The 24,589-nt window shown below is 42.9% G+C and overlaps 1 protein-coding gene across 6 annotated transcripts in view; it reads left to right on the top strand.

The window, feature by feature from the left end:
• The window catches only part of LOC135246904 (ribonuclease inhibitor-like), a 62,276-nt gene that overhangs the window by 21,906 nt on the left and 15,781 nt on the right, over window positions 1–24,589 (top strand). For 3 of the 6 annotated variants that reach the window (XM_064320178.1, XM_064320174.1, XM_064320175.1), the window contains 2 exons: window positions 5,840–6,013; window positions 21,250–21,423. In XM_064320178.1, coding sequence (XP_064176248.1) covers window positions 5,840–6,013; window positions 21,250–21,423 — 348 coding nt within the window. The remainder of the gene's footprint in view (window positions 1–5,839; window positions 6,014–21,249; window positions 21,424–24,589) is intronic. The other 3 variants (XM_064320176.1, XM_064320179.1, XM_064320177.1) reach the window with 2 other exon arrangements.

Below are 24,589 nucleotides of genomic sequence, written 5' to 3'. Positions count from 1 at the left end.
GTCACGCGTCATCGTAGCAAGCTAACCAGACAGTAAAAACGCCGATAAAACACTTCTAACGTGGTTCATTTTAAGCCATGTTATCTAGCTTTGTCGTGTTAACATGAGAGAAGGATTGCTGTTGGAGAAGTGAATCAACCAACAGTTAGCGCGGGTAACCTGCACGAAAGCGCATTGTAGTTTTTTTCCACGTAGGCTAGGCTATTTCATCCAGTCAATTTAATTTCATCTAACGTTACACTTGATTCACTCTTTGGCTCCGCTAGATAATGTCTTACTCTTTGAGATCATGTAGTAGAAATAAAGTAAGAAAATATAATTCATTTAACTTACTGAGAATAGGCTATATAATAAGAAATCATGAGGCTGTGTCAATAGCTAATGCGTTATTGCGAGCGAGATCACGTAGTAGGAATAGACTAAGAAAATGTAATTAATGTACTGAGAATAGATAGGCTACTAAGAAATAATAACAAATTAATAACAAAAACAATAATAATAATATTCATAAAAATACATGTTTGAAACTGGAAAACTGACTTTTAAATTAATTTTTTATAGACGGCTGGAAAAGAAAGGAGTAAAAGCAAGGTGTGGAGTTATTTTGATTTCACACACTTAAAGATGGTGTTAATATATATTTAATTTAATATCATCTTTAACTTTTTTATCTAAAAGTTCTTTGTGTGCTTATTTCTAATTTTATTTGTTTGCTTATAAGTTAAATATTCTTAAATATAGAAACTTTAATAAAATATAAGTTTTTCAAATTGATTTGAAAATGTTGCACTTTTTGACAAAACATCGGTCAAAACATCAGTAATCGGTGGGCTAGGACTCCAAAATCGGGATCAGCATCGGACCCAAAAATCTGGTATCGGTCGGGCTCTAGTGTTATCCTCTTTGAATCATATGCCATAACAATAACTTCCACAAGCCGATGGGACAGCCACTGCTTAGAGATACTTTTCCTTTGCAGGCAGGGGCCCAGGTGACTAAGAGCTGGTCGCTCTTTCTAAAAGCCTTAGTCTTTGACATATACATTTGGAGAACAGCATATGCAGCCTATGCTGCTCTTCGGAGGAGAAAGGTTGTGGGTGAAAAGCGGCATGCTCCAACATCTTACATGTGAAAGCTGGGAAGCTTTTAGGCATAAAGGCTGGATTGAGCTTAAGAAAAAGCCTATCCATCTTAGGGGAGAATATTGTGCACGAGAGATGCACTGAGAGCGTATGGAGGTCACTGACTCACTTAGCTGAGGCTAGTGCAAGCAGCAATGCTGTCTGGAGAGACAACAATTTTATTTATAGACTCAAACGGCCTTGGAGACAGAGCCTCCAGCTCCAGTGATAAATCCCAAGGGGGAATGTGCTTTTTAGCAACAGGCAGAGCACAGTGAGCCCCCTTCATGAACCTGTGAATGAGGGGGTGCTGCCCCACTGCATAGTCTTTGAAACCAATATGACAAGCAGTGAGAGCTTTCAGGTAGATCTTAATGGTAGGAAAGGATTTCTCTTTATCCATAAGGTTCTGTGAAAAGCACAGCACGTCAGAAACAGAGCTCTGGTAAGCCACTGACTGACGAGAGGCACACCATCTTTCTAACACCTGACACTTATTGTCATAAAGTGGCCTGGTAGAGGGCGCTCTCGTTGGTTGCAGGCACGTGAGGGGGAAGCCCTAATGCGTTGAGGTTATGTCTCTCACGGGCCAAGCCCATAGACCTACTCGCTCAGAGCAGGGGTGGTGTATTTCCCCATTCACCTGAGACAGGAGGTCCGTGCGTAGCGGGTGCGTGCATGGCTGTACATAAAGGAGAGGGATAATCTCAGCCAGCCACGGCATTTTCTGCCACCTGCGTGCGATTATGGTAAATGGTAAATGGACTGCATTTATATAGCGCTTTTATCCAAAGCGCTTTACAATTGATGCCTCTCATTCGCCAGAGCAGTTAGGGGTTAGGTGTCTTGCTCAAGGACACTTCGACATGCCCAGGGCGGGGTTTGAACCGGCAACCCTCCGACTGCCAGACAATTGGTCTTACCTCCTGAGCTATGTCGCCCTAAGGATTAGGATCAGTGTGAAGCTCTGCTCTCTCACTCTGGCTGGGGTTGGAGAGATGAGAGTGAGGGGGCAAATGCCTGTGAAGAGATCTACAGCTGCACGGCCAAATCTGTGCCATAGCATTTCCACAGTCTGGGGATGTAGATGCCATTCCTCGTACAGTGGGTTTCTCCTTGACAGCAGATCCGCGCTGCGTTCAGAATATCTGAACATGGGTCACGCATAACCACAGAAAGTGACAGCTGCTGCAGACCAACAGTCTGTGGGCTAGACCATGGAGCTGGAGGGAGCGCATGCCACCTTGGTGATTGACATACCGCAGTCATTATTGCAGCGTACGAGCACATGATGTCAGACAGAGAAGAAAATATCTGAGAGCTGTCCATATAGTTAATAGCTCCAGATAATTGATGTGAGCTGAGCGCAGCTGGATTGGCCGCGTCCAATTCATCATGTGACCCCCCTGAGTGCCCACCCCAGAGAGGATGTGTCTGTCCTCATGAGAATGATCCTGAGAGGGGTTCCCTGAGTGTAAAAGTCTGTTTTCCCAGTGACTCAGAGTGTGTCATCGTGAGACGGCGATGGAGATCGTTGCTGGAGGCTGTGTTGAGGGATGAAATCCACCTCATGAAGCCCCTCATTCTTAACAGCCCCAGTGGCAAATCCTGAGAGGCTGACACCATCCACCTCTGCAGTCTGAGACGTGTGATACTGTACTCTCAAGCCCGGTGTGACCTGAGAGAGGTACAAGTCTGAGAGATTAAATGCAGTCCACTGATAGGTGAGCTCACAGCGAGACAGAGTTTAAATCCACTCCCAAGAATGACACTTCAGGATGGGGAGAGATTGCTCTTGGGGAGGTTTACTCTGAAACTTAGAGACAACAGATGTGTATGAACTCAGTGTCCAGCACAACTCTGCCTTTCAAAAATCAGCCAGTCATCTAAATACGTCAGTATTCTGAGCCTCATTAGTCTCAATGGAGCCAGACCCACCTCTACACAAATACAGAACACCCATGGACTCAGGGAAAGGCCGAAGGGTAGCAAACACCATGATGGGCAAAGCGGAGAAATTTCATCTGAGGGGATAAATGCTTACGTGGAAGAAGGCATCTTTCAGATTCATTGATGTGATCTAAGGATGTTAAGTTAATCGATTAACTGTTAATCATTAAGAAGAATGTTGATTGATTCATTACTATAGATTAAACTGTTGAATTTCATTAAACCATTTCAATGAATAACCTAATGTTGGTGATTAGGTTTTAAATTAAAGAGACATTTTTAAAATTTAAAATTATAAATTCATGGTTCCCTCGACTGGCAGCATTAGTGAAATGTTATTGGTCCATTCCTGGAACATCAGTGCCATCTGAGCGCGTCTTCTCAGCTGCTGTTCTCACCTTCAGCAGACTGTACACCAGACTGACCCCAAAGCACGTAGACATGCTCATATTCCTTAACAAAAATGCTTAAAGGAGTACCATGGTGGTTGAACATGACACTTCCCAGTTGTCTTTAGGCAACAACAAAACAAATGTGCATATTTATTTTATTCTTCAGTCATTTCAATGTACTTTAAAACGTATTTTTCTAAGCCTAAATTTCCTACTATAAAAATTCACCCGAACCGTCTGGGCGTGTTAATGAGAACTGTCAGTTAGCTACGATTGACAGACCGTGCCCCGTTACCATAGCTACCCCCATGATACGCGCTCTCTTTGGGAGACTGAGTTTTCACAAGCTAGCTAGCTTAGTAGTATACCAAGTATCGATAGATAGCTAAGGTAAGGATCCAATTATAATTTTTGCTATCTAGCTAGCCAAGTTAAGATAAAAGCACAACTATAACGTCCTCATAAAAGCAAACTAGCAAGCTAACGTTATCGATAACATTGCCTTATGAAAGCAAACCTCCTAGCTAGCTAACGTTAGCTAGCTAGCTAAATGAATATAACCAGAAATAATCTAAAGGCACTCTAATTTAAGTGAACCTAACGCTAGTCAAATATTTGCATTTTCTGAACAGCAGGACGGTGTGTCCTGTCAGATTTCTTTACGGGGCGTGGAAACGGGAGTGGTTACTGTATTCGTGACGCAGCAAAATGACAACTTTCTCAACCGGTTGAAAATAGGACGATGAATTTAAAACGCACATTTCTTCAAAAATACAGAACGGACATATTTAATACTTTGCTCATTGTGTTTCTTCAATGCCTCTTGTGCAAATAGCACATAAAACCGAGAAAGTGGTAAAATCACCATGGTACTCCTTTAAGTATTACGTTAAGTTAAGTTAAGAAATTTCTTCCTCTTAAACATGGGCAGCGCTCTCTTGGGTTTGAGAGTAAATTACTCTGTTGAAATGGGGGGTTTCACTTTGAACTGGCGTCTGTAGCACTTGGCTATTGTCTGTAGCCCTTGTCTGTAGTAGTGCTGCTGTGTCCTATGTGCTCTTCCAGGAGGGCGGTAGCCTCCTTTAGCATTGGACACGCGCCTGTCTGGCAGAGCCAGACTTAGTGCAATGATGAGACACTCTGCAGAGGTCATGACCGACTGTCATTCCCCATAGTTGGATTTTCAACACAAGATGATGAAAGAGAAGTTTATTTATGGCACCAATACAGTGATTGGTTCTTGCAGAGATGCACACCCTAGTCAGTGTATAAGTGTGCCATGTACTTTGCACGTAAATTGCTTGAGCTTCCCTTAAATGCTATCCAGAGAACATTTCCCACAATCCACACTATTATACATTTGACAAAATAAAGTCTGACCTGACCAGAACTCTAGTACCTACCACCATCACCAACAGACCCCCCTCCTACAATGACAGGGGTGCTGCATGGTAGTTATACCGCCCCTACAGGCACAGGAGAACTAGGAGCCCAGCTGGCAGTAAATAAGGGACTTTGTATGACTGGTGTGCCCTTATGACTAAGTCTATCAGTTCTGTATATGTTGCATGTTCTCCTGTAAGTGTCTACTGTGATAGGGTGGCAGTGTAGTATAATAGCTATGGAACTGGTCTTGTAACCTGAAGGTCACAGGCTCTATTCCTGGGTGGGAAACTGCCATTGTACCCTTGAACAAGGTACTTAACCTGCATTGCTTCAGTATATATCCAACTGTATAAATGGATGCAATGTAGATGCTATGTGTATAAAAAATGCATCTGGATGAGTGTCTGCTCAATGCCTAGATGGATGGATAGATGTATGGATAATCTTATTTAAAGTGACTCGGCCTTTAGCTGTGTGTTAGGTTGCAGTGCTGTGGGAAGTTTGTCACAGAAAACCAAAAGGTAAGAAGCAAACACACTGTCCACTCTGAAAGATGTGTGTTCTCTTTCACATCTTTACTTTTGGTGGTAGCTGTGTCAAACATCCCACAGCATTGCAAACTAACTGACTGACCACTCTGAAAGATGACAGCCACACTTTTGGAATAGGATAAGCCCAGAGAAGAGATCATAGAAAAGGTAGATGAGCCCTTAGCCCCAATTCTAAGAATTTTCAGAATAAGAAAGGGGCCATTTGGGTCAGAATTTCATCTGTAGAACTGTCAGAGTTCAGTCCAGCAGGACGTCTGATTCTCAGGTCCAAAGTGCTGCAGCTGGAGAGTGTAGCACAGACATCTTCCTCAGTGCATCATCAACCTTAAAATCTTCAATTTCACTCTTCATCACTGAACATTATCATTTGTATCATTTACCATTTGTTTTATGTATAGCTAATATAATTATAATATAATATATGAACTCTTCTTTGCAGACTGAACAACTGTGAACTCACACAGAAGTGCTGTAATATTGTGGCCTCAGCTCTCCAGTCATCAGACTCACCCCTGAGAGATCTGGACCTCAGCTACAATAACCTGGGAGATTCAGGAGTGAAGCTGCTCTGTGCTGGACTGAAGAGTCCAAACTGTAAACTGCAGAGACTGGGGTGAGTAGTGCTGTGTACTGTGTGACCTTAACAAAAAATAATTCCTGAGTATGGTTGTGTATGTCTGAATTTTGTCACAAGGAAGAAAACAAATTTACTGATTGCATTTTCAAAGCCTGTAACCTCAATGATTGTGTGATTACGAGTTTGCAGATCAGCATAATGACTGGGGTATGCTCATACACTACATTTCCAAAAGTGTGTGGACACCTGAACATCACACCCTTGTTGAACATCTCATTCCAAAACCATGGACATTAATATGGAGTTGGACTCCCGTTTGCTTCTGTAACTGCCTCCACTCTTCACATTATAACTGTGCCACACATGTGAATCCATACACACATAACACAGATAAAATAAATATTTTGTTTAATTCAGTTTAACTATTTTAAGGAAAGCTGTATTCCGTTATGCAGTCCAATGCTGGCTATTTGGGCAGTGGAGTTATTGTGTAAGATACTTGAATGAGACAGGTGGGAGACCGGCTTTACACCCCTCAGATAGTGTTTACAATGAGCCCAGAACGCACTGGAAACTTGCTTTTAATCATGTGTTTGGCTGGGCTAGGTCAATGATTGAGTGGACCTTTGGAATGTTGAAAATGCATTTTAGAATTTTGGATGGATTGGGTGGTACATTACTGTACAGCCCTCAGAAAGTCAGTGCATTGTTTGTGGTGTGCTGTGTTCTACACTACATAGCCATATGCCATGGATGTGACATAGACCTCACAGAGGACACATTACAGGTCTTTCATACAGAGAGAAGCAGAGTCGCATGTGACGATCGCTACAGAGATTACAGAGCACAGAGTGCACGAGAGAGCAGGGACTGGTTGCCTGTGGAGCCGTTTCACTAGTGAGTGTACATTCATCTTATCAAGTGCATGTCTGAAATGAATGACACTTAGTTGAAGTAAATACTTTTTTTGTTTATTTTAAATAGTGGTATGAAACAAAAATTGACAGCAAAGAAACAAAAAAGCTATAGTAAATCCAGACAAAATGCTTCATTCCTGTCCTCTGGTGCACAAGCGCGATGCCTGCCTAGCTGAAACAGTAGCGGCGGCAGCAGGATGGAGAGGCCAACTGGAGGCTGTCTCTGCCAGCTGCCTCCTGCTCTTGGCCAGTCTGGGAATATTCTCCCTGCAGAACTGTTCATGGGAACAGAACCGTTTATTATACCTCTTAGCACTGGCATATGAACAGAAAATACACTGTTTTTGTTTAAATATTAACAAAATAATGAATCTAAACTATTCAGTTTCATCTTCATTGGTTTGTAGAGGTCCTCATAACGGTTGTAATAGTTCATAGTGGTGGGCAGAGAAAATTCTACCCTTAGAATAACCAGCACGGCGAGGTATATCCATGTAAGAAATAGGATTTATTTCTGCAGAAAGAGTCCGGAACCTACACACAACAAGATGGATAAGCCTGAACTGGAGAAAGCAGGAACAGTCCCTGCTTTCATAAGCAAAACGTGTTTTAACAATAACATACATAATTCTACATCTGATTGGCACAGACAACAAGATGGATAAGTCCAGTCCCTGCTTTTATTAGCAAAAAGTGGTTAACAATAACATACATAATTCTACATCTGATTGGCACAAACAACAAGATGGATAAGTCCGGTCCCTGCTTTTATTAGCAAAAAGTGGTTAACAATAACATACATAATTCTGATTGGTACATGGTTAATACATATGCATATTGTAAGATTTAACAAAGTAAATGTTTGGTTGTGTCTAGTCATATAGCATGAATACTGAATAAGCACACAGTAACCTCTTAAGTCTTCAGTGTTACATAAACAAGCTTTATATCAGATATAATAGTTTGGTCTTTATCGATCGGTTGCTTTCAGAGTCCTGGGCAGCATGGTGTCATAGCTGGTTCCTCCCTGGCAGGATGGCAGGGGGAGGATAAGTAGGAAAGCCAAGCTCTCCAGAGCTTACATAGAGACAGAGTTAAAGAAAACCAGACACACACATAGACACGCACACACACACACACATACAGACAATATTTCTAACTGCTTGTTGTCCTTGGGAGGTCTGGTGCCTGGAGACGGAGGGGCCCTGCTGCAAGGCCTAGGAATTTAGTGTTGTACAGACTTCTAGTTATGCTAGAGAAAACTCTCCTCCCTTCAGTAGAGATGATCACAACACGCTTGCTCTTCAGCCATGGTGACATTAGCATTTGGCTGTGTTTCCTAAAGGGAAATAAATGGGGTGATCTGATTGGCAATAATGAAACCAAACCCAACTACACCCACAGAACCATTTATTCTTATTGAACCAGACTCTTTTATAACTGTGCCGCAGTTGCACTAGTGCCTGGAGTCAAGAAATTACTGAAATACCCAAAATCACCAGCGCCTTGCTTTGCTGCTAGTGTTTGACAGTTGTGCCTTGACTGAGAAAATAGGGCCCAATTAAACATCTAATTTAATAACACAGGCTCAACTACATGAACAAAAACGATATTAGACAGTCCTGGAAAGGAAGTAAAAGATAATCATGAAAGAAATGAAAGACAAAACCAAAACACAGGTTGTCTCTCCCACATTAAAACTGATCAAAGCCAAAGACGCACAGCTGAGAAGAAAGACAAAGCTGAGACACAAGACCAAAGGCTCATGTCTGCTTAACAAGCCAGCACTTTATAGCCTGTATTCAATCAACATTTGTCCTTAACTTGGACTTGGACTAGTAAATGCACTTCATACCTTTTCTTCACAAACTCAGTTTGGTGAATTAATTCAAGTTATTGCTGTAATTGCCAAACTGTTTGTGAAGAAAAAACATTCCTTGCTTTTAATTGTAAGTTTTAATTATAAGAACAAATGTTGTTTGAATAGTCTGGATATTAGACCACTGTAAGCAGGCATGTTGTGTGGAATAGCCTGATTCAGAGATCAATGTTCTGGCTCTAGCTCCTATCATCTAAAGGATGACATCATTTACAGGAGTATTTCTTAGATAAGTATTCTAATTCTTTCAAATGCCTCGACTTATTAAATTTTTTTGTGCTGTTTATATTACTCCACAAGGTCTACCAAACATGTTGATAAGGGGTTTTAAAAGAAAAAAATGACTTAATATGGTGGTTCAGTGGTACTCACTAATTTTCTTAGGAGAGCCACTTATGAGTAAGACCATTACTCAAAGAGCCACAGAGATTGCAGATATAACTCAGATGTTTTTTTTTTATCATCACTCAAGATATATACCATCTTTGTGTATGTTTAAAAAAAATACAGTACCATGCTTTACATCCTTACATCTCTTTTTATTCTCAATTCATAATTGCATTGCATTATTAAAAGATATAATACTTGTGTGTGAGTGTGTAAGGCTGGGAGTGGAACCCATCTTATGTATGTCTGTACATATGCAATTATACATAAGCATTATCAACATGAAATAAAAAAAGTTCACAAAAATGTATATATTGGCCTACTAATAGAGATGAAAAACGTCTTTTTCTCGGTTATATTTGTATCAATATGTGGAGGCTGTCATGTGTTTTAGCTGTCCCTTGACTTTCTCCATGCAAAATTTGTAGTTAGTGGTTGCAATCCTAGTCAAACAATCAAGATGCACATCTGTAAGCCTACTTCTATCTTTTCTTTTGACAATGCTCATTATAGAAAATGTTACATGAGTAAGTGCTCACAAAAAAGCTCATTACCTTCTGCACACAGAGCTTTAAATGTGGATAATCTGAGGCTGGGACCATGCTCCAGGAATGAGCAACGCCTGATCTGAGCTCAGTTTTCAGTACATCGTTGACCTGTAGCTCAAGAATCTCACTCTGTATTACAGCAAGGTCTGGACAAAGGTTTTTCAGAGCAGGTGTAAGGCTTGACAATGGCACATTGAAAGGGTTCTCAATGAAATTGAAAAGCTCCCTATACCCCACAACATCTTGAAATCTCCTTTCAAATTCATTTCTTATTTCCTCCCATATGCCTACAAATTCATCATAGTCAAAATGTTGCAGTAGATCAGGGTTATCAGTTGTGCAGGCTCTTAGATTGGGAAAGTGAAGAAATTCTCTGTCGGGTATGAAGAGAGTGGTGATCTTGTGCTGGAAAGCAGTGACTGCTCTTAGCATGTTACCTGGGTGCTTCCCTTTTCCTTGGAGTTGGAGGTTAAGGGAATTCAGCTGGGATGTGATGTCAGTGAGGAGTGTCAGCTGTAATATCCAGTGTGGGTCCTCGAGCTTTGGCTCAGCCCTCCCCTTGCTTGCAAGAAAATCAGGGATGTGAGGACGTTGAGTACAGAATCGTTCAAGCACCCGGCCACGCGATAGCCATCTCACTTAGTTGTGCATCACCAGATCCCCGTACTCTGCCTCGTATTCCTCCAGAAGTGCACGGAATTCCCGGTGATTAAGTGCCCTGGCCTCGATAAAGTTGATGACTCACACAACGAGCTGCATCACATTCTTTAGCTCTTGGTTTTTAAATTTTGACACCAGTGCCTCCTGATGAATTATACAATGAAAGGAGACAAACTTGGGAATGCTGTCTTCCATCAGTCCGATAAGTCCCTTCTCTCCTTCCCTCTCATGCTTGGAGCTCCGTCTGCGCACACCGACACAAGTTTCGACCAGTCGATTTGTTTCTCTGCAAAAAAGTTCATCAGTGCTTGAAAATCATCCTCCACTCTGGTCTGTCCATGAAGTGGTAACAGATATAACAGCTCCTCCCGAAATTTGTTCTTTTGAATAAAGCGAACCCACACACACAATTGCGCCATGTCGCTTATATCCATGCTCTCATCAAGTGCAATGCTGTAACATGGTGTCGCTGCAAGATCTGCAATTCGCTGTTCCTGGATATCTTTCCCAATAAACTTGATCCTCCTCATTAATGTTGAATCTGAAAGCTGCAGTGCATGTATTTGCTTTATTATTATTATTATTATTATTATTATTATTATTATTATTATTATTATTATCATTATGCATGGTACATTATCTCAGCTGAGGGCAAAAAGCATTGTTTAACAATTTCAGCATCCGTGAAAGCCTTTTTATGCCTAGCTAAAATCCATGCGATCTCCTAAGTGGCCTCGGTCGATTTCTCGGCAACAGAGACTGATCTTGCCATCATTTTTTGCTGCTCAGACAGAGTCTATGTCAACTGTTTAATTTTATTAGTCCTCAGGTTGCTACCTGGTGGGTACAACATGTTGTACTTGGCGTGAAAAGCACTAAAGTGGCGTTCAAGGTTAGACTATTAACAATTGGCGCTAGTCTTCTGGCAAATTAGGCAGAATGGAGTGGATTCGTATTGCACAAAGAAAAACTCATCAGTCCATGTATCCTGAAATTTTCGGTGTTCGTCCTGAATTGACCGCATCTTTTTCTTTGCTGGTGCAGCATCGGTGTCTTGGGCTCCTCGGCCAAACTGATCTGCATTTTCCCCCTTTCTTTTTTTTTCTAGTCATAAATCTGTCCATTTTGAGTGGGCAGAGGCCGAGACAATATTTGATATATCCTTATATCAAACGGCATTACGGAATATCAAATTTAGGCTGACGTGCTAAACTTGCAAAACCATTTGCAAATGCAAAGCTACACACATAGGCTATACGACTACCCATGATCCCTCGCTGTTACGTAGCCTACGTTCTTTGACGTATCTTCAGTATGCTGCCATCTGCTGGATAATTCATTTCAATGTGCTAAAACAGGACATACATGGAACATATAGAAGTAAGTTATAGCTATATTCTTATTGTTATCAGTGGATCTATATGAGCCACAAAACAAAGTCTCACGAGCCGCGTAAGAGGTACAGGGAGTTCATTCCAATACTGTGGTAGGGAGAACCATTCACCCCGAGGGAGTGCAAGTGACCCTGCTGCCGCAGAGTGGAGTGTTCAAGCTGCCGTGTAGGATTGAATCGTGTCCTATAGGTAGACGGGAGCTGTACTTTTGGTTGCAGTGCAGGCGAGGGTCAGGACTTTGAACCTCATCCTGGCGGCGATCGGTAGCCAGTGGAGTGACCTCAGCAGGGGAGTGATGTGAGAGAACATAGGAAGGTTGAAGATAAACAGCATTGTGAATCATCTACAGTGGCTATATGGCATACAGGAGAAATCTGCAGGACTATGATGTTGCCTGGACGTGCTCCTTGAAGTCCTGCCGGTCATCCAGGACCACCCCAGGCTCTTTGCGGAGTGAGAGGCAGTCACTGTGATGCCGCCAGCAGTGATTAAAGCTCCCGCAGTAGGGAGGTCTTGTGATGGATGAACAGCAGCTCAGTCTTTTCGAGGCTGAGCTTCAGGTGATGGCTGGCCAACCAAGTTGAGATGTCAGCCAGGTTGGAAGATATTCTCTCATTAACCGTAATGGAAGAGGGAGGAGAAGAGAAGAGTTGTGTATCATCAGCATAGCAGTGATAAGAGAAGCCATGTAAATTAATGACTGAACCAAGAGATTTGGTGTAAATGGAGAACAGTAGAGGCCCCAGTACAGACCCCATCCAGGTGATCTGGTAGGACCTATCTGAAAGATAGGAAGCAAACCAAGACAGGGCAGTTCCAGAAATGGCTATCTCAGCCAAGGTGGAGATGATAGCAGGGCACCGTGTCGAATGCTTCAGACAGCTTAGATGGTTAGGCAGTGGCAAGTGCCTCGTCACAGCCAGGAGCAGTCTCTGTGAGTGCTGGATCAAAGCCAGACTGGTAAGGTCAACAGTAACCAGCATTTATTACAGTAAAGGGACAAAAATTATTACTGAAGGACAGAAGTTATTAGATTAACCATTTTTATTATATTAACCGTTGTTACAGTTGTTCACGTGACTCTGGTTTGTTTGCTTTTTACCTTAAATAAGATATAGCCCTGCATTCAAATGTGAAATCAATCCGTTTCTGTCAGGACCACTGTCATCAAAGTAGATCTTTATTGACAATAAGGGCAATACAGTTGTTTGGCGGTATGGCTCTGTTCTGGAGCTCTCCCGCCAACCACGCAGCCCGCGTGGATAAGGCCGGGAGGCCAGCAGCCAAACCCCAGTTAGTTAGTCCATAGTTAGTCTCCGGCTGAAGTGATGACTATGTGAAACGCCATTCGGCTACCGGAAGGGCCCTTCATCCGGTCAGCTCGAGGCCATTCTAACATTGTGGGTCAGTGGAAGTTGAAAGCCGAAAGCTGGTTTGCATTTTACAACATTGGCTGTAGCCTACTTGCCGGTAACAGTTTAACACTCCTTGTAGTGTAGCGATTCAGCGAAGGGTAGAATGCAGCTTTGAACAATTTAGACGACTCTGCATCTCTGCTCTTGCAACACGACCTGCCGCCCATGTTCAATCTGCCAAACCTATAACAGCCAGAGCTTAACTGGCCATCTCGCAGCCCAATCCTCCCGGAATAACTGTTTACACCAGGAAGTTAGCCATTAGCCTACAAATACACAAACTATAGCCTAGGCCTGTGTGAGACATGGGGGCTATCTAGTAGCTGCGTAGTAGCAACTGCCCATAATCCATTAGCCGTTCACAATGAACAAAGATTCTTTATTGATACGCCTACTTTTCCATCTCAGCCAAGCGTGAGAACTTTGGCGTTTCCCAATTCAGACATTTCTGCTTAGATTTATGTGCACGAATCCCAAATTCGTGTAAAACGATTGATTGGAAGACCCCGCTCTGATCAACTAAGGGGTGTGCCTACGACCCAATTGTACTGCGTTCCAGAAGGTAGCCGAAAGCATTCACGCCAGGGATCCTTTAGCAGTGAGAGCATCTAGCGTTGACTCTGATGGTGAGCAACTGAACAATAAGCATGCCATTAACTTGTGCCCGCATATGTTGGAACGTTTCCACTTTTAGCGAAAGACTTGCGATATTTGTGAAACCAGCCCCTCTGTGAGACGTCCCCGCAATCAAATATGTATATTCGGTGTTGTCAATTTAGCGACTTTTAGAGGAGGCCATGGCTACTTTCCATAGAATATAGTTGGCAACACTGTGTATATTATGCGTTTACCACTAGACTCAGAGCTCAGCAGAATTTAAATAAGGTTGATGACATTGCCCGGCTAGAATCTGCAGCTAGCAGATATGGACGTGGCAGCAGCTTCCAGGCTTGAACATGGCGTCCTCCGTGGAGGGGCGGTGGCCGCCGCAAAGCAGCATTCCTTGAATGAAGCTCCCTGGCCAGTTAGCAGTGACGACAGTGCACCGGTATCCTCAATAACTGGAATGTTGTCGCTTAAAACAACGCTTTTCGTGGCTGGCCCCAAATGGATCGCCTGCCTGCTGCAGCTATAGAGCTTGTACTGTGATAGGCGAACATCACTCAGCTGAGCCATCAGCTGATTCAGCCGGAGTGCTTGACTCTCGTGGCCTGCTAGAACTATGAGATGCACCATATTTGCCAGAAAAATAAGCTAAAATTCCCTGTTTTGCATGAGGGTGCAGCCATCTTGGAACAAGCTAGTTCCTCTCATAGCAATCTGGTTGGGCTTGCCCCTGGGTCGACGGTACTGCTGCCCCCGGTGCCGGACGGTCAGGCGGAGAGTAACGTTTGTGCCTGAGGACAGGCTGATTCCTGATCACCTCTCCCCTGCATTCTCTAAGCCTGAATGGCAAGTGAATTTGTACATGTGCGTGTGTTTTTACATGTACATATATACTCCATAACTTTTTATTGCACTTTTTTTTACTGCATTTAAAAAAAAATTGTCTATTTGAATTTCAGTTGTATGTGACGTCAGGTCATTGAGTAGCTATATTATCTCCCATCTGTTTTTGATGTTGATTGACAATAATGGAGTATCGCGTAGTTCTGGCAGGCCACGAGAGTCAAGTGCTCAGGCTGAATCAGCTGATGGCTCAGCTGAGTGATGTTCGCCTATCACAGTACATTCACTTAACAGGGTGGTCTACTTAAACAGCCTCCCTCTACTCATTTGGCTGCTCCTCCTGCATGCAAGCGCTGCACGTTGCTTCGTAAATCCCCTCCACCACCCCAGCTCCATCCCCATGCGTCAAGAATTTGCATTTCTCCATTCCTGTGTGTTAAGAATTTGTATTGCTCCATCCCTATGTGTTAAGAACTTGCTTTGCTGCTGGATCTGTTCTGTGTGTACCCCTCTAGGGGGGTTTGGCTGCTGGCCTCCCGGCCTTATCCACGCGGGCTACGTGGTTGGGAGAGCTCCAGAACAGAGCCATACCGCCGAACATAACTGTATTGCCTTTATTGTCAATAAAGTTCTACTTTGATGACAGTGGTCCTGACAGAATGCCCAGAAATTAATTGTTCCTCAGGAATAAATAAAGTTTATTGAATTGAACATCATTGGCATTAGTTGTGGCTGCACAATTCTTATTGCTGGATGGCTGACTTTCAATGAGCTCAACAATGAATTGGGAGGAAAGAAACAAAACAGAAAAAAAGGAACAAAGGGTCCTGTTGTATTGGTCCTGTTGTATCAAGTGTTTATATTATTGGCCTCAGAGAGAGAAACAGTGAACTGGATACAATATTGGCTTGAAGAATGCTGCCTACCCTCCCCTCCACGAACATTAACGGAAACGTCCTTTACACCACTCTGATACCCTTATCTAGGCAGGCGATCTATGGGTCCCACCTCCTGCAGAGTTTGTCTCAGGAGAGACAAACCAGAAGACAAAGCTATTTATGAGGCCAGAGGCCCAGTGTGGCTACAGAACAAATAAAGATCCGGTTCTGTTTGATCTTAAGTTTAAATGCAATTTGTGGCATTTAATTGAAATCATTAATTGGAAAATCTTTATGTCTATTTTAGAAGCACAAATGAACTTCCATGCTTTTTGTTGGCATTCAATAACTTAACTGAATTACCTCCTAATGTATTCATGTTTGGTCTTGTTAGAAACTAAATTCCTGAATATTTTGGTAATAATATGGTTCTTATCCATGCTTTCAACAACATAAGGTCACTTTAATTAATAAGTACACTGTCAGCTTTTAGTCCTTGTGTTAAATGTGCCTGCCTCCCCGCCCACCCCCCAACTTTCCACACTTCAACTCGGCATCTCTCAATCAGGGCAAACATGCTCAAGCCATGCTGCGTTGTGTTTATGATGACCTCAGGAAAAAAGTTGTGTTGTATTTGGTCTTTATTTTGGTGGTGGTTTCTTGGTTGTGCATTTTAGCTCATTTCATTTGTTCCTATGGCACTGAAACAGGAAGAGGGTAATACTTTGGTATGGTCTGGCTTATCAGTCTCTCTCTCTTTTCTGGTAATCCCAAATTAGCATATTGTTTAATTTCTTCTGTTTTGTTTTGTACCTTAGATGTAGTGAGCCTGCATTCAATAAGTGCATGATTTCAAGAGTGTATCATTTCAATTCACTATTTTAATTGACTCCTTATTTAATACAATTATTTAGTCTTCTTACCTGATACATAATTTGTTTTGGCTTGTCACTTGATTCTACCAGGTTACTGTCGACTGGCCTATCAAAGAATTTGTCTATTTAATTTATAAATGTCATTTTCTATAATAATTGTTAAATTAAGTCATGTAAAATACATTTTATATGTAGGTTAAGGGAGAGGTTCTTGCACGCAATACCACTTGTGTTCAGTATTCAGAGTGCTGAACATTTTAACAAGGGCATTGACTGAAAATACTTGTCTGAGGGTGGCACGGTGGTGCAGTTGGTAGCACTGTGACCTCACAGCAAGAAGGTTCTGGGTTCAACTCCAGTATCACACCGTGACTACCCTGATAGGGACAGAAGAGCTGGACACAGGGAGATTTGGAAATTCCAAATATCTCTGGCATTTTATTGGGGTAGCGAGAGAGAGCGTAATCACAAACAAACACAAATGAAAAACCTTTGCTCATCACCCTCACGGGATCTGTGCAAAAACAATAAACTAAAATAACAAAGACAAAATAAATGAAATTATACAAGCGCTTTTCAGCCTTTTCTCTGGTCTGTACGTGCTCTCTCACCATCGTGGGGGATCCTGGTCTCAGACGCCTACTGTGGAAAGAAGCATACTTTTAAATCCTGGATTGATTCGTAATATCATCCAGGTGTGTGCCTGCTTAACCAGTAGGCGTGGTCCTCTAATTGCCCTGAATTCCTCCCGCAAACCGAGCCCTGCCACATCTGGCCTGGGCCTTTTTGTGTGGAGAATGGCCTTTATTTTGCATGTTCTCCCCGTGTCCACATGGGTTTCCTCCGGGTACTCCAGTTTCCTCCCACAGTCCAAAGACATGCAGGTAGGCTAATTGAAGACAGTAAAGTGCCCATAGGTATGAATGTGTGAGTGCATGGTGTGTGTGTCCTGCAATATATTGGCAGCCTGTTCAGCCCAATGCACACTGGGATAGCCTCCAGCACCCCTCGCGACCCTGTCCCGGATAAGCGGGTATAGATAATCGATGGATGATGGATGGATGTCGGTTGTCCGACAGTGCTTCCTGGAGTTTTACATCCGATATTGAAATGGAGTGATCTTTGTCTGCAACATGTTACCTGTGCATGTGAATACACTGCTGTGAGTTTATCACATAGACGGCTGGGTCGTACAGCCGGCTCACTGCTATTCCTTATTTATGTTTAGACACAGTGTGCGAGTTCCCTGTATACAGTACTGCTGCTGCCGCTCTCCCTGGGATATCGGGGCTCCCACCTGCCGCTGATCCCTTAGCAGTGTGCAGCACCAGGGGGTCCTGAGACAGCCTCAGCACAGGGGCTCAGCTGATCCCTTAGCCCATAGTGATGGATGACAAAGAGATTTTACATTTATGCAACCTCATATTTGTACCCCAGTGAAACAGGAAATTTCTGCCACCTGGGTGCATTAGGATCAGTGTGAAGGTCTACTCTCTCACTCTGGCTGGAGTGAGAGAGATGAGAGTGAGGGGGCAAATGCCTGTGAAGAGATCTACAGCTGCACAGCCAAATCTCTGCCATAGCATTTACACAATCTGGGGATGGAGACACCATTCCCCGTACAGTGGGTTTCTCCTTGTCAGCAGATCAGCGCTCGTGTTCAGAATTCCTGGAACATCAATCAATCAATCAAATTTTATTTGTATAGCATATTTCACAGAAATTGTCACAATGCGCTTCACAGACAACCCTGGCCTAGACCCCCACAGGAGCAAGCCTAAAGCAACATGGGTCACGCGTAACCACAGAAAGTGACGGCTGCTCCAGACCAACAGTCTGTGGGCTAGACCATGGAGCTGGAGGGAGCGCATGCCACCTTGGTGATTGACATATGCCACTGCAGTCATTATCGCAACGTATGAGCACATGATGTTGCTTTAGACAGCGAAGAAAATATCTGAGAGCTGACCATATAGTTAATAGCTAAAAGAATATTGATTCACCATGTAACCCTCCTGAGACCCCCCACCCAGAGAGGGATGTGTGTGTCCTTTTTTTCCGTATGAAAACGATCCTGAGAGGGGTTCCCTGAGTGTAAAAGTCTGTGTTTTCCCAGTGACGCAGAGTTGCATAGCGCTTGTGTGTCACCGTGAGACACCGATGGAGATCGCGCACAGGGCTGAGGTGGAGGGATGAAATCCACCTCATAAAGCCCCTCATTCTTAACAGCCCCAGTGGCAAAACCTGAGAGGCTGACACCATCAGCCCCTGTAGTCTGAGGCATGTGTGATACTGCACTATTGAGCCCGGTTTGAACTGAGAGAGACATACTCTGAGAGATAAAATGCAGTCTGCTGATAGACAAGTTCACATGGATACAGAGTATAAATCCACTCCCAAGAACGTTTCACTCCGGGATGGGGAGAGATTGCTCTTGGGGAGGTTTACTCTGAAACCAAGAGACAACAGATGTGTCAGAACTCACTGAGTGTCCTGCACAACTCTGGGTTTTGAATTGGCAATAATCAGCCAATCGTCTGTATAAGTCAGTATTCTGAGCCTCATTAGTCTCAGTGGAGCCAGACCCGCCTCTACACAAAACAGAACACCCTGGACTCAGGGAAAGGCCGAAGGGTGAACTGTGTATTTGTAGCAACACCCGATGGGCAAAGCGGAGGAATTTTGTGTGAGGGGGATAAATGCTACGTGGAAGAAGGCATCTTTCAGATTTACTGATTGAATGTGATGTTAATAACATTAACGGTTAATTTTAAAATGTTTTGATAATTCAGATTAAACATTTGATTTCAAACTTTTAATAATAACCAATGTTGGTGTTACTTAAAGGATTTCAAATTTAAGTGAAGTCGGGTCTCTCTTGTGTTTGAGAGTAAATGACTCTGTTGAAATGGGGGTTTCACTCTGAACTGGAGCCTGTAGCCCTTGGCTATGTCGTAGCCTTAGCTTAGTAGCGCCAGTGTTTATGTGCTCTTCCAGGAGGGCGGTAGCCTCCTTTTGCATTGGACACGCTACTGTCTGTCAGAGCCACACTTGGTGCAAGTGGATGCTTCTATGGAGATCTGGACCAGATGTCGTTCCCCAGAGTTGGCATTCAAACACAAGATGACGAAAGAGAAGTTTATTTATGGCACCAATGCAGTGATTTGTTCGAGCAGAGATGCATACTTCAGTCAGTGTATACGTAAGCCACGTACCTAGGATGCGCTGTAGGAGAAAGAGTACTTTATCATATGACAAAATATGAGAGTTGCTCTAGTACCTGCCACCATCCCCAGGAGACCCCCCCCCCACCTTAACAGGCAGGAGGCTGCATGGTATTATTTACTGACAGTCAATAGGGGGCATTGGTACTACTGGTGGCTAATGATGAATCTATCACTGTATGTGGCATGTCCTCTGAAGGTTTACAGTATGTCTTCAAGGACGTTTAACTTGTGTAGTCTGCATAGTTCAGATTTGCATTTGCTACATCCCAAAATCATTTATATGCATGTTTGAACAGTACAGTTGATTTCACCACTTACAATCCCTAATCCAATGTTTCATCTTTTAAATAAATTGTTCACATCATACTGTATGCTGTGGGAACGAGGCACAGACGAGGCAGACAGTGCTGGCAACATGCCTGTAGAGGACTTATCACAGCGGTATCACAATGAATGAAGACGGGAAAAGTCAAACACGAAAGATGAACACGAAAGACGAGGTGAAAGACTACTCAAAGAGAGAGATCAGGCTACTCAAATGTTGGGGGAAGCAAAAGTGCTAGGGAAGTGCAGGTGGGTCCAAAATTCAGGCCACGAGGAGGGGCATGTCCGAGTCTGCCACAAAAAAAACGAGAATCTGTTAGTCAGTGAGGGGAAAGCTAGCAGACCCCTATAGTGAGACCATGAGGCCTATATAGGGCCAGCAGCTACTCAGGCAAAGGGGAAAGTGGTGTGGAAAAAGCACTGGTATGCTGCCGGTGGCCTGACTGTATCTCAGGTCCAGGTCTGAGTGTGGAGTGGAGGTGCTGAAACTTAGCCCTGTCCCTCCGGCGCTGTCCAGGTCTGAGTGTGTAGTGGAGGTGCTGAAACTCAGCCCTGTCCCTCCGGTGCTGTCCAGGTCTGAGGGGAGTGGGTGTGAAAACAGCCCTGTCTCCGTCCGCGGTCTGGTCCATCTGAGTGCTGGAGTGGAGGTGGAATCACCTATTCCTGGAGCTGAGTGGTGGCTGATGGCAGGGAGGTGCGGGGCTCCAGAGGACCACACCATAATACTTATATATGAGCATGTGCATTACTTCCTGTTACAGTGAATCTGCCTTTAGCTGTGTGTTAGGTTGCAGTGCTGTGCGAAGTTTGTCACAGAAAACCAAAAGGAAATAATCAAAGTCACTGTCCACTCTGAAAAATGTATCTTGTCTTTTACATCTTTACTTTTGGTGGTGGCCAAACAACCTACAGCACTGAAAACTAACTTGTTCTCCACTCTGGAAGATGGCAGCTGCACGTCTAGTATGGGATGGGAGGGTTAAGCCCAGAGAACAGATTATAGAAAAGGTAGATGAGCCCTTTGCCCCAATTCAGAGAATTTACAGTATAAGAAAAGGGACATTTGGGTCAGAATTACATCTGTGAGAACAGTCAGAGTTCAGTCCAGCAGGGAGTGTTTAATTTTCAGGTCCAAAATACTAGTCAGGTTTGGAGAGTGTAGTCACAGACATCGTTCCTCGGAGCAGCCATCAACCTTAAAATCCTCATTTCACTTTCTTCATCGCTGAACACTGTCATTGGCACATTTCACATATTAGATACATGCTTCATGTATACCTAATATAATAATACTATAATATATTAACTCTCCTTTGCAGACTGAACAGCTGTAAACTCACACAGAAGTGCTGTAATATTGTGGCCTCAGCTCTCCAGTCATCAAACTCGCCCCTGAGAGATCTGGACCTCAGCTACAATAACCTGGGAGATTCAGGAGTGAAGCTGCTCTGTGCTGGACTGAGGAGTCCAAACTGTAAACTACAGAGACTGGGGTGAGTGGTGCTGTGTACTGTGTGATCTTAACTAAATAGTATTTGTGATTATGGTTCTATTCAGTGAAATAATAAAAAGCTCTTTCTCTCTCTGTTTACTCCTCTGTCCCCAGCATCTTTCTTGCCATATATACCTTACTCTATTCACACAAGCAAAAAAGCAGGATACAACCTTTTGAGGGTTGCCAGGTTTGTGGTTCCTGAGCAGAATGTAAGGTTTCAGTGGAGTCTGTAGTATCAGGTCACAGGTGATGACTGGATGCTGAATGTCTGATTGACATGGTAAAAGATTGACCGCCTGTATAGTAAAATGTTTCTGGTCTGTCAAACATTGCAGTCTACATCCATCTCCATTATTCACTACCTGCTATGAACTCTAATGAAATCCATACATTTACCCCACTCTCTTTCACACACTGACCTTTTGATGAAGGTGAGTTTTATTCATGTGTGTACATCTTGATGGGAGAGTGTCCATCTGAACAACATGTGAGCTGCTGTTTAGATGCAGTGTTACATCGTTTAGTTTAGTCACTCTTCTGTGGTTCCAGACCCAAGTAATAGTCTGGATATTATACCACTGTAAGCAGGCATACTATGTGGAATAGCCTGATTCAGAGATCAATGTTCTGGCTCTAGCTCCTATCATCTAAAGGATATTAAAGTATTCTAATTCTTTCAAATTCTATTACATTTTTTGTGCAGTTTATATTACTCCACAAGGTCTACCAAACATGTTGATAAGGGGTTTTAAAAGAAAAAAATGACTTAATATATCAGGCTTTTATTATCATTATTATTATCATTGTTACAATAATAATTAAATGCAACACAATAATTAGCCTGTTAGATAATTAGCCTGCGAGAATAAAATTAATGGATGGATTATAGGGCAAGGACACACAGAACATAGGTGCAATGTGTGTAATTTTCAAAAGACACCACGTTTTTAAAAATCTAGTGTCTACCAGCAGTAAAAGTTAGTGGCAATAATCAGTTGTGTTGTTCTGATACAGCCACTAGATGGCGATGCAGTGTAATTCCAGTTGATGCCGTAGTTCAGTGGTACTCACTGATTTTCTTAGGAGAGCCACTTATGAGTAAGACCATTACTCAAAGAGCCACAGAGATTGCAGATATAACTCAGATGTTTTTTTTTTATCATCACTCTCAAGATATATACCATCTTTGTGTATGTTTTAAAAAAATACAGTACCATGCTTTACATCCTTACATCTCTTTTTATTCTCAATTCATAATTGCATTGCATTATTAAAAGATATAATACTTGTGTGTGAGTGTGTAAGGCTGGGAGTGGAACCCATCTTATGTATGTGTGTACATATGCAATTATACATAAGCATTATCAACATGAAATAAAAAAAAGTTCAAAAAAATGTATATATTGGCCAACTAATAGAGATGAAAAAAGTATTTTTCTCGGTTATATTTGTATCAATATGTTGAGGCTCTCATGTGTTTTAGCTGTCCCTTGACTTTCTCCATGCAAAACTTGTAGTTAGTGGTTGCAATCCTAGTCAAACAATCAAGATGCACATCTGTAAGTCTACATCTTTTCTTTTGACAAGGCTCATTATAGAAAATGTTTCCTCACATGAGTAAGTGCTCACAAAAAAGCTCATTACCTTCTGCACACAGAGCTTTAAATGTGGATAATCTGAGGCTGGGACCATGCTCCAGAAATGAGCAACGCCTGATCTGAGCTCAGTTTTCAGTACATCGTTGACCTGTAGCTCAAGAATCTCACTCTGTATTACAGCAAGGTCTGGACAAAGGTTTTTCAGAGCAGGTGTAAGGCTTGACATGGCACATTCAAAGGGTTCTCAATGAAACTGAAAAGCTCCCTATACCCCACAACATCTTGAAATCTCCTTTCAGATTCATTTCTTATTTCCTCCCATATGCCTACAAATTCATCATAGTCAAATTGTTGCAGTAGATCAGGGTTAGCAGTTGTGCAAGCTCTTACATTAGGAAAGTGAAGAAATTCTCTGTCGGGTATGAAGAGAGTGGTGATCTTGTGCTGGAAAGCAGTGACTGCTCTTAGCATGTTACCTGGGTGCTTCCCTTTTCCTTGGAGTTGGAGGTTAAGGGAATTCAGCTAGGATGTGATGTCAGTGAGGAGTGTCAGCTGTAATATCCAGTGTGGGTCATCAAGCTTTGGCTCAGCCCTCCCCTTGCTTGCAAGAAAATCAGGGATGTGAGGAAGTTGAGTACAGAATCGTTCAAGCACCCGGCCACGCGATAGCCATCTCACTTAGTTGTGCATCACCAGATCCCCGTACTCTGCCTCGTATTCCTCCAGAAGTGCACGGAATTCCCGGTGATTAAATGCCCTGGCCTTGATAAAGTTGATGACTCGCACGAGCTGCATCACATTCTTTAGCTCTTGGTTTTGAAGTTTTGACACCAGTGCCTCCTGATGAATTATACAATGAAAGGAGACAAACTTGGGAATGCTGTCTTCCATCAGTCCGATAAGTCCCTTCTCTTCTTCCCTCTCATGCTTGGAGCTCCGTCAGTGCACACCGACACAAGTTTCGACCAGTCGATTTGTTTCTCTGCAAAAAAGTTCATCAGTGCTTGAAAATCGTCCTCCACTCTGGACTGTCCATGAAGTGGTAACAGATATATCAGCTCCTCCCGAAATTTGTTCTTTTGAATAAAGCGAACCCACACACACAATTGCGCCATGCTCTCATCAAGTGCAATGCTGTAACATGGTGTCGCTGCAAGATCTGCAATTCTCTGTCCCTGGGTATCTTTCCCAATAAACTTGATCCTCCTCATTAATGTCGAATCTGAAAGCTGCAGTGCATGTATTTTCTTTATTATTATTATTATTATTATTATTATTATTATTATTATTATTATGCACGGTACATTATCTCTGCTGAGGTCAAAAAGCATTGTTTAACAATTTCAGCATCCGTGAAAGCCTTTTTATGCCTAGCTAAAATCCATACGATCTCCTAAGTGGCCTCGGTCGTTTTCTGGGCAACAGAGACTGATCTCGCCATCAGTTTTTGCTGCTCAGTCAGAGTCTGTGTCAACTGTTTAATTTTATTAGTCCTCAGGTTGCTACCTGGTGGGTACAACATGTTGTACTTGGCGTGAAAAGCACTAAAGTGGCGTTCAAGGTTAT

This window comes from Anguilla rostrata, unplaced genomic scaffold (assembly GCF_018555375.3).
Source record: "Anguilla rostrata isolate EN2019 unplaced genomic scaffold, ASM1855537v3 scaf0963, whole genome shotgun sequence".
NCBI lineage: Eukaryota > Metazoa > Chordata > Actinopteri > Anguilliformes > Anguillidae > Anguilla > Anguilla rostrata.
Note: the sequence above shows the minus strand (reverse complement) of the source record. Positions and strands in the feature narration are given on the sequence as shown.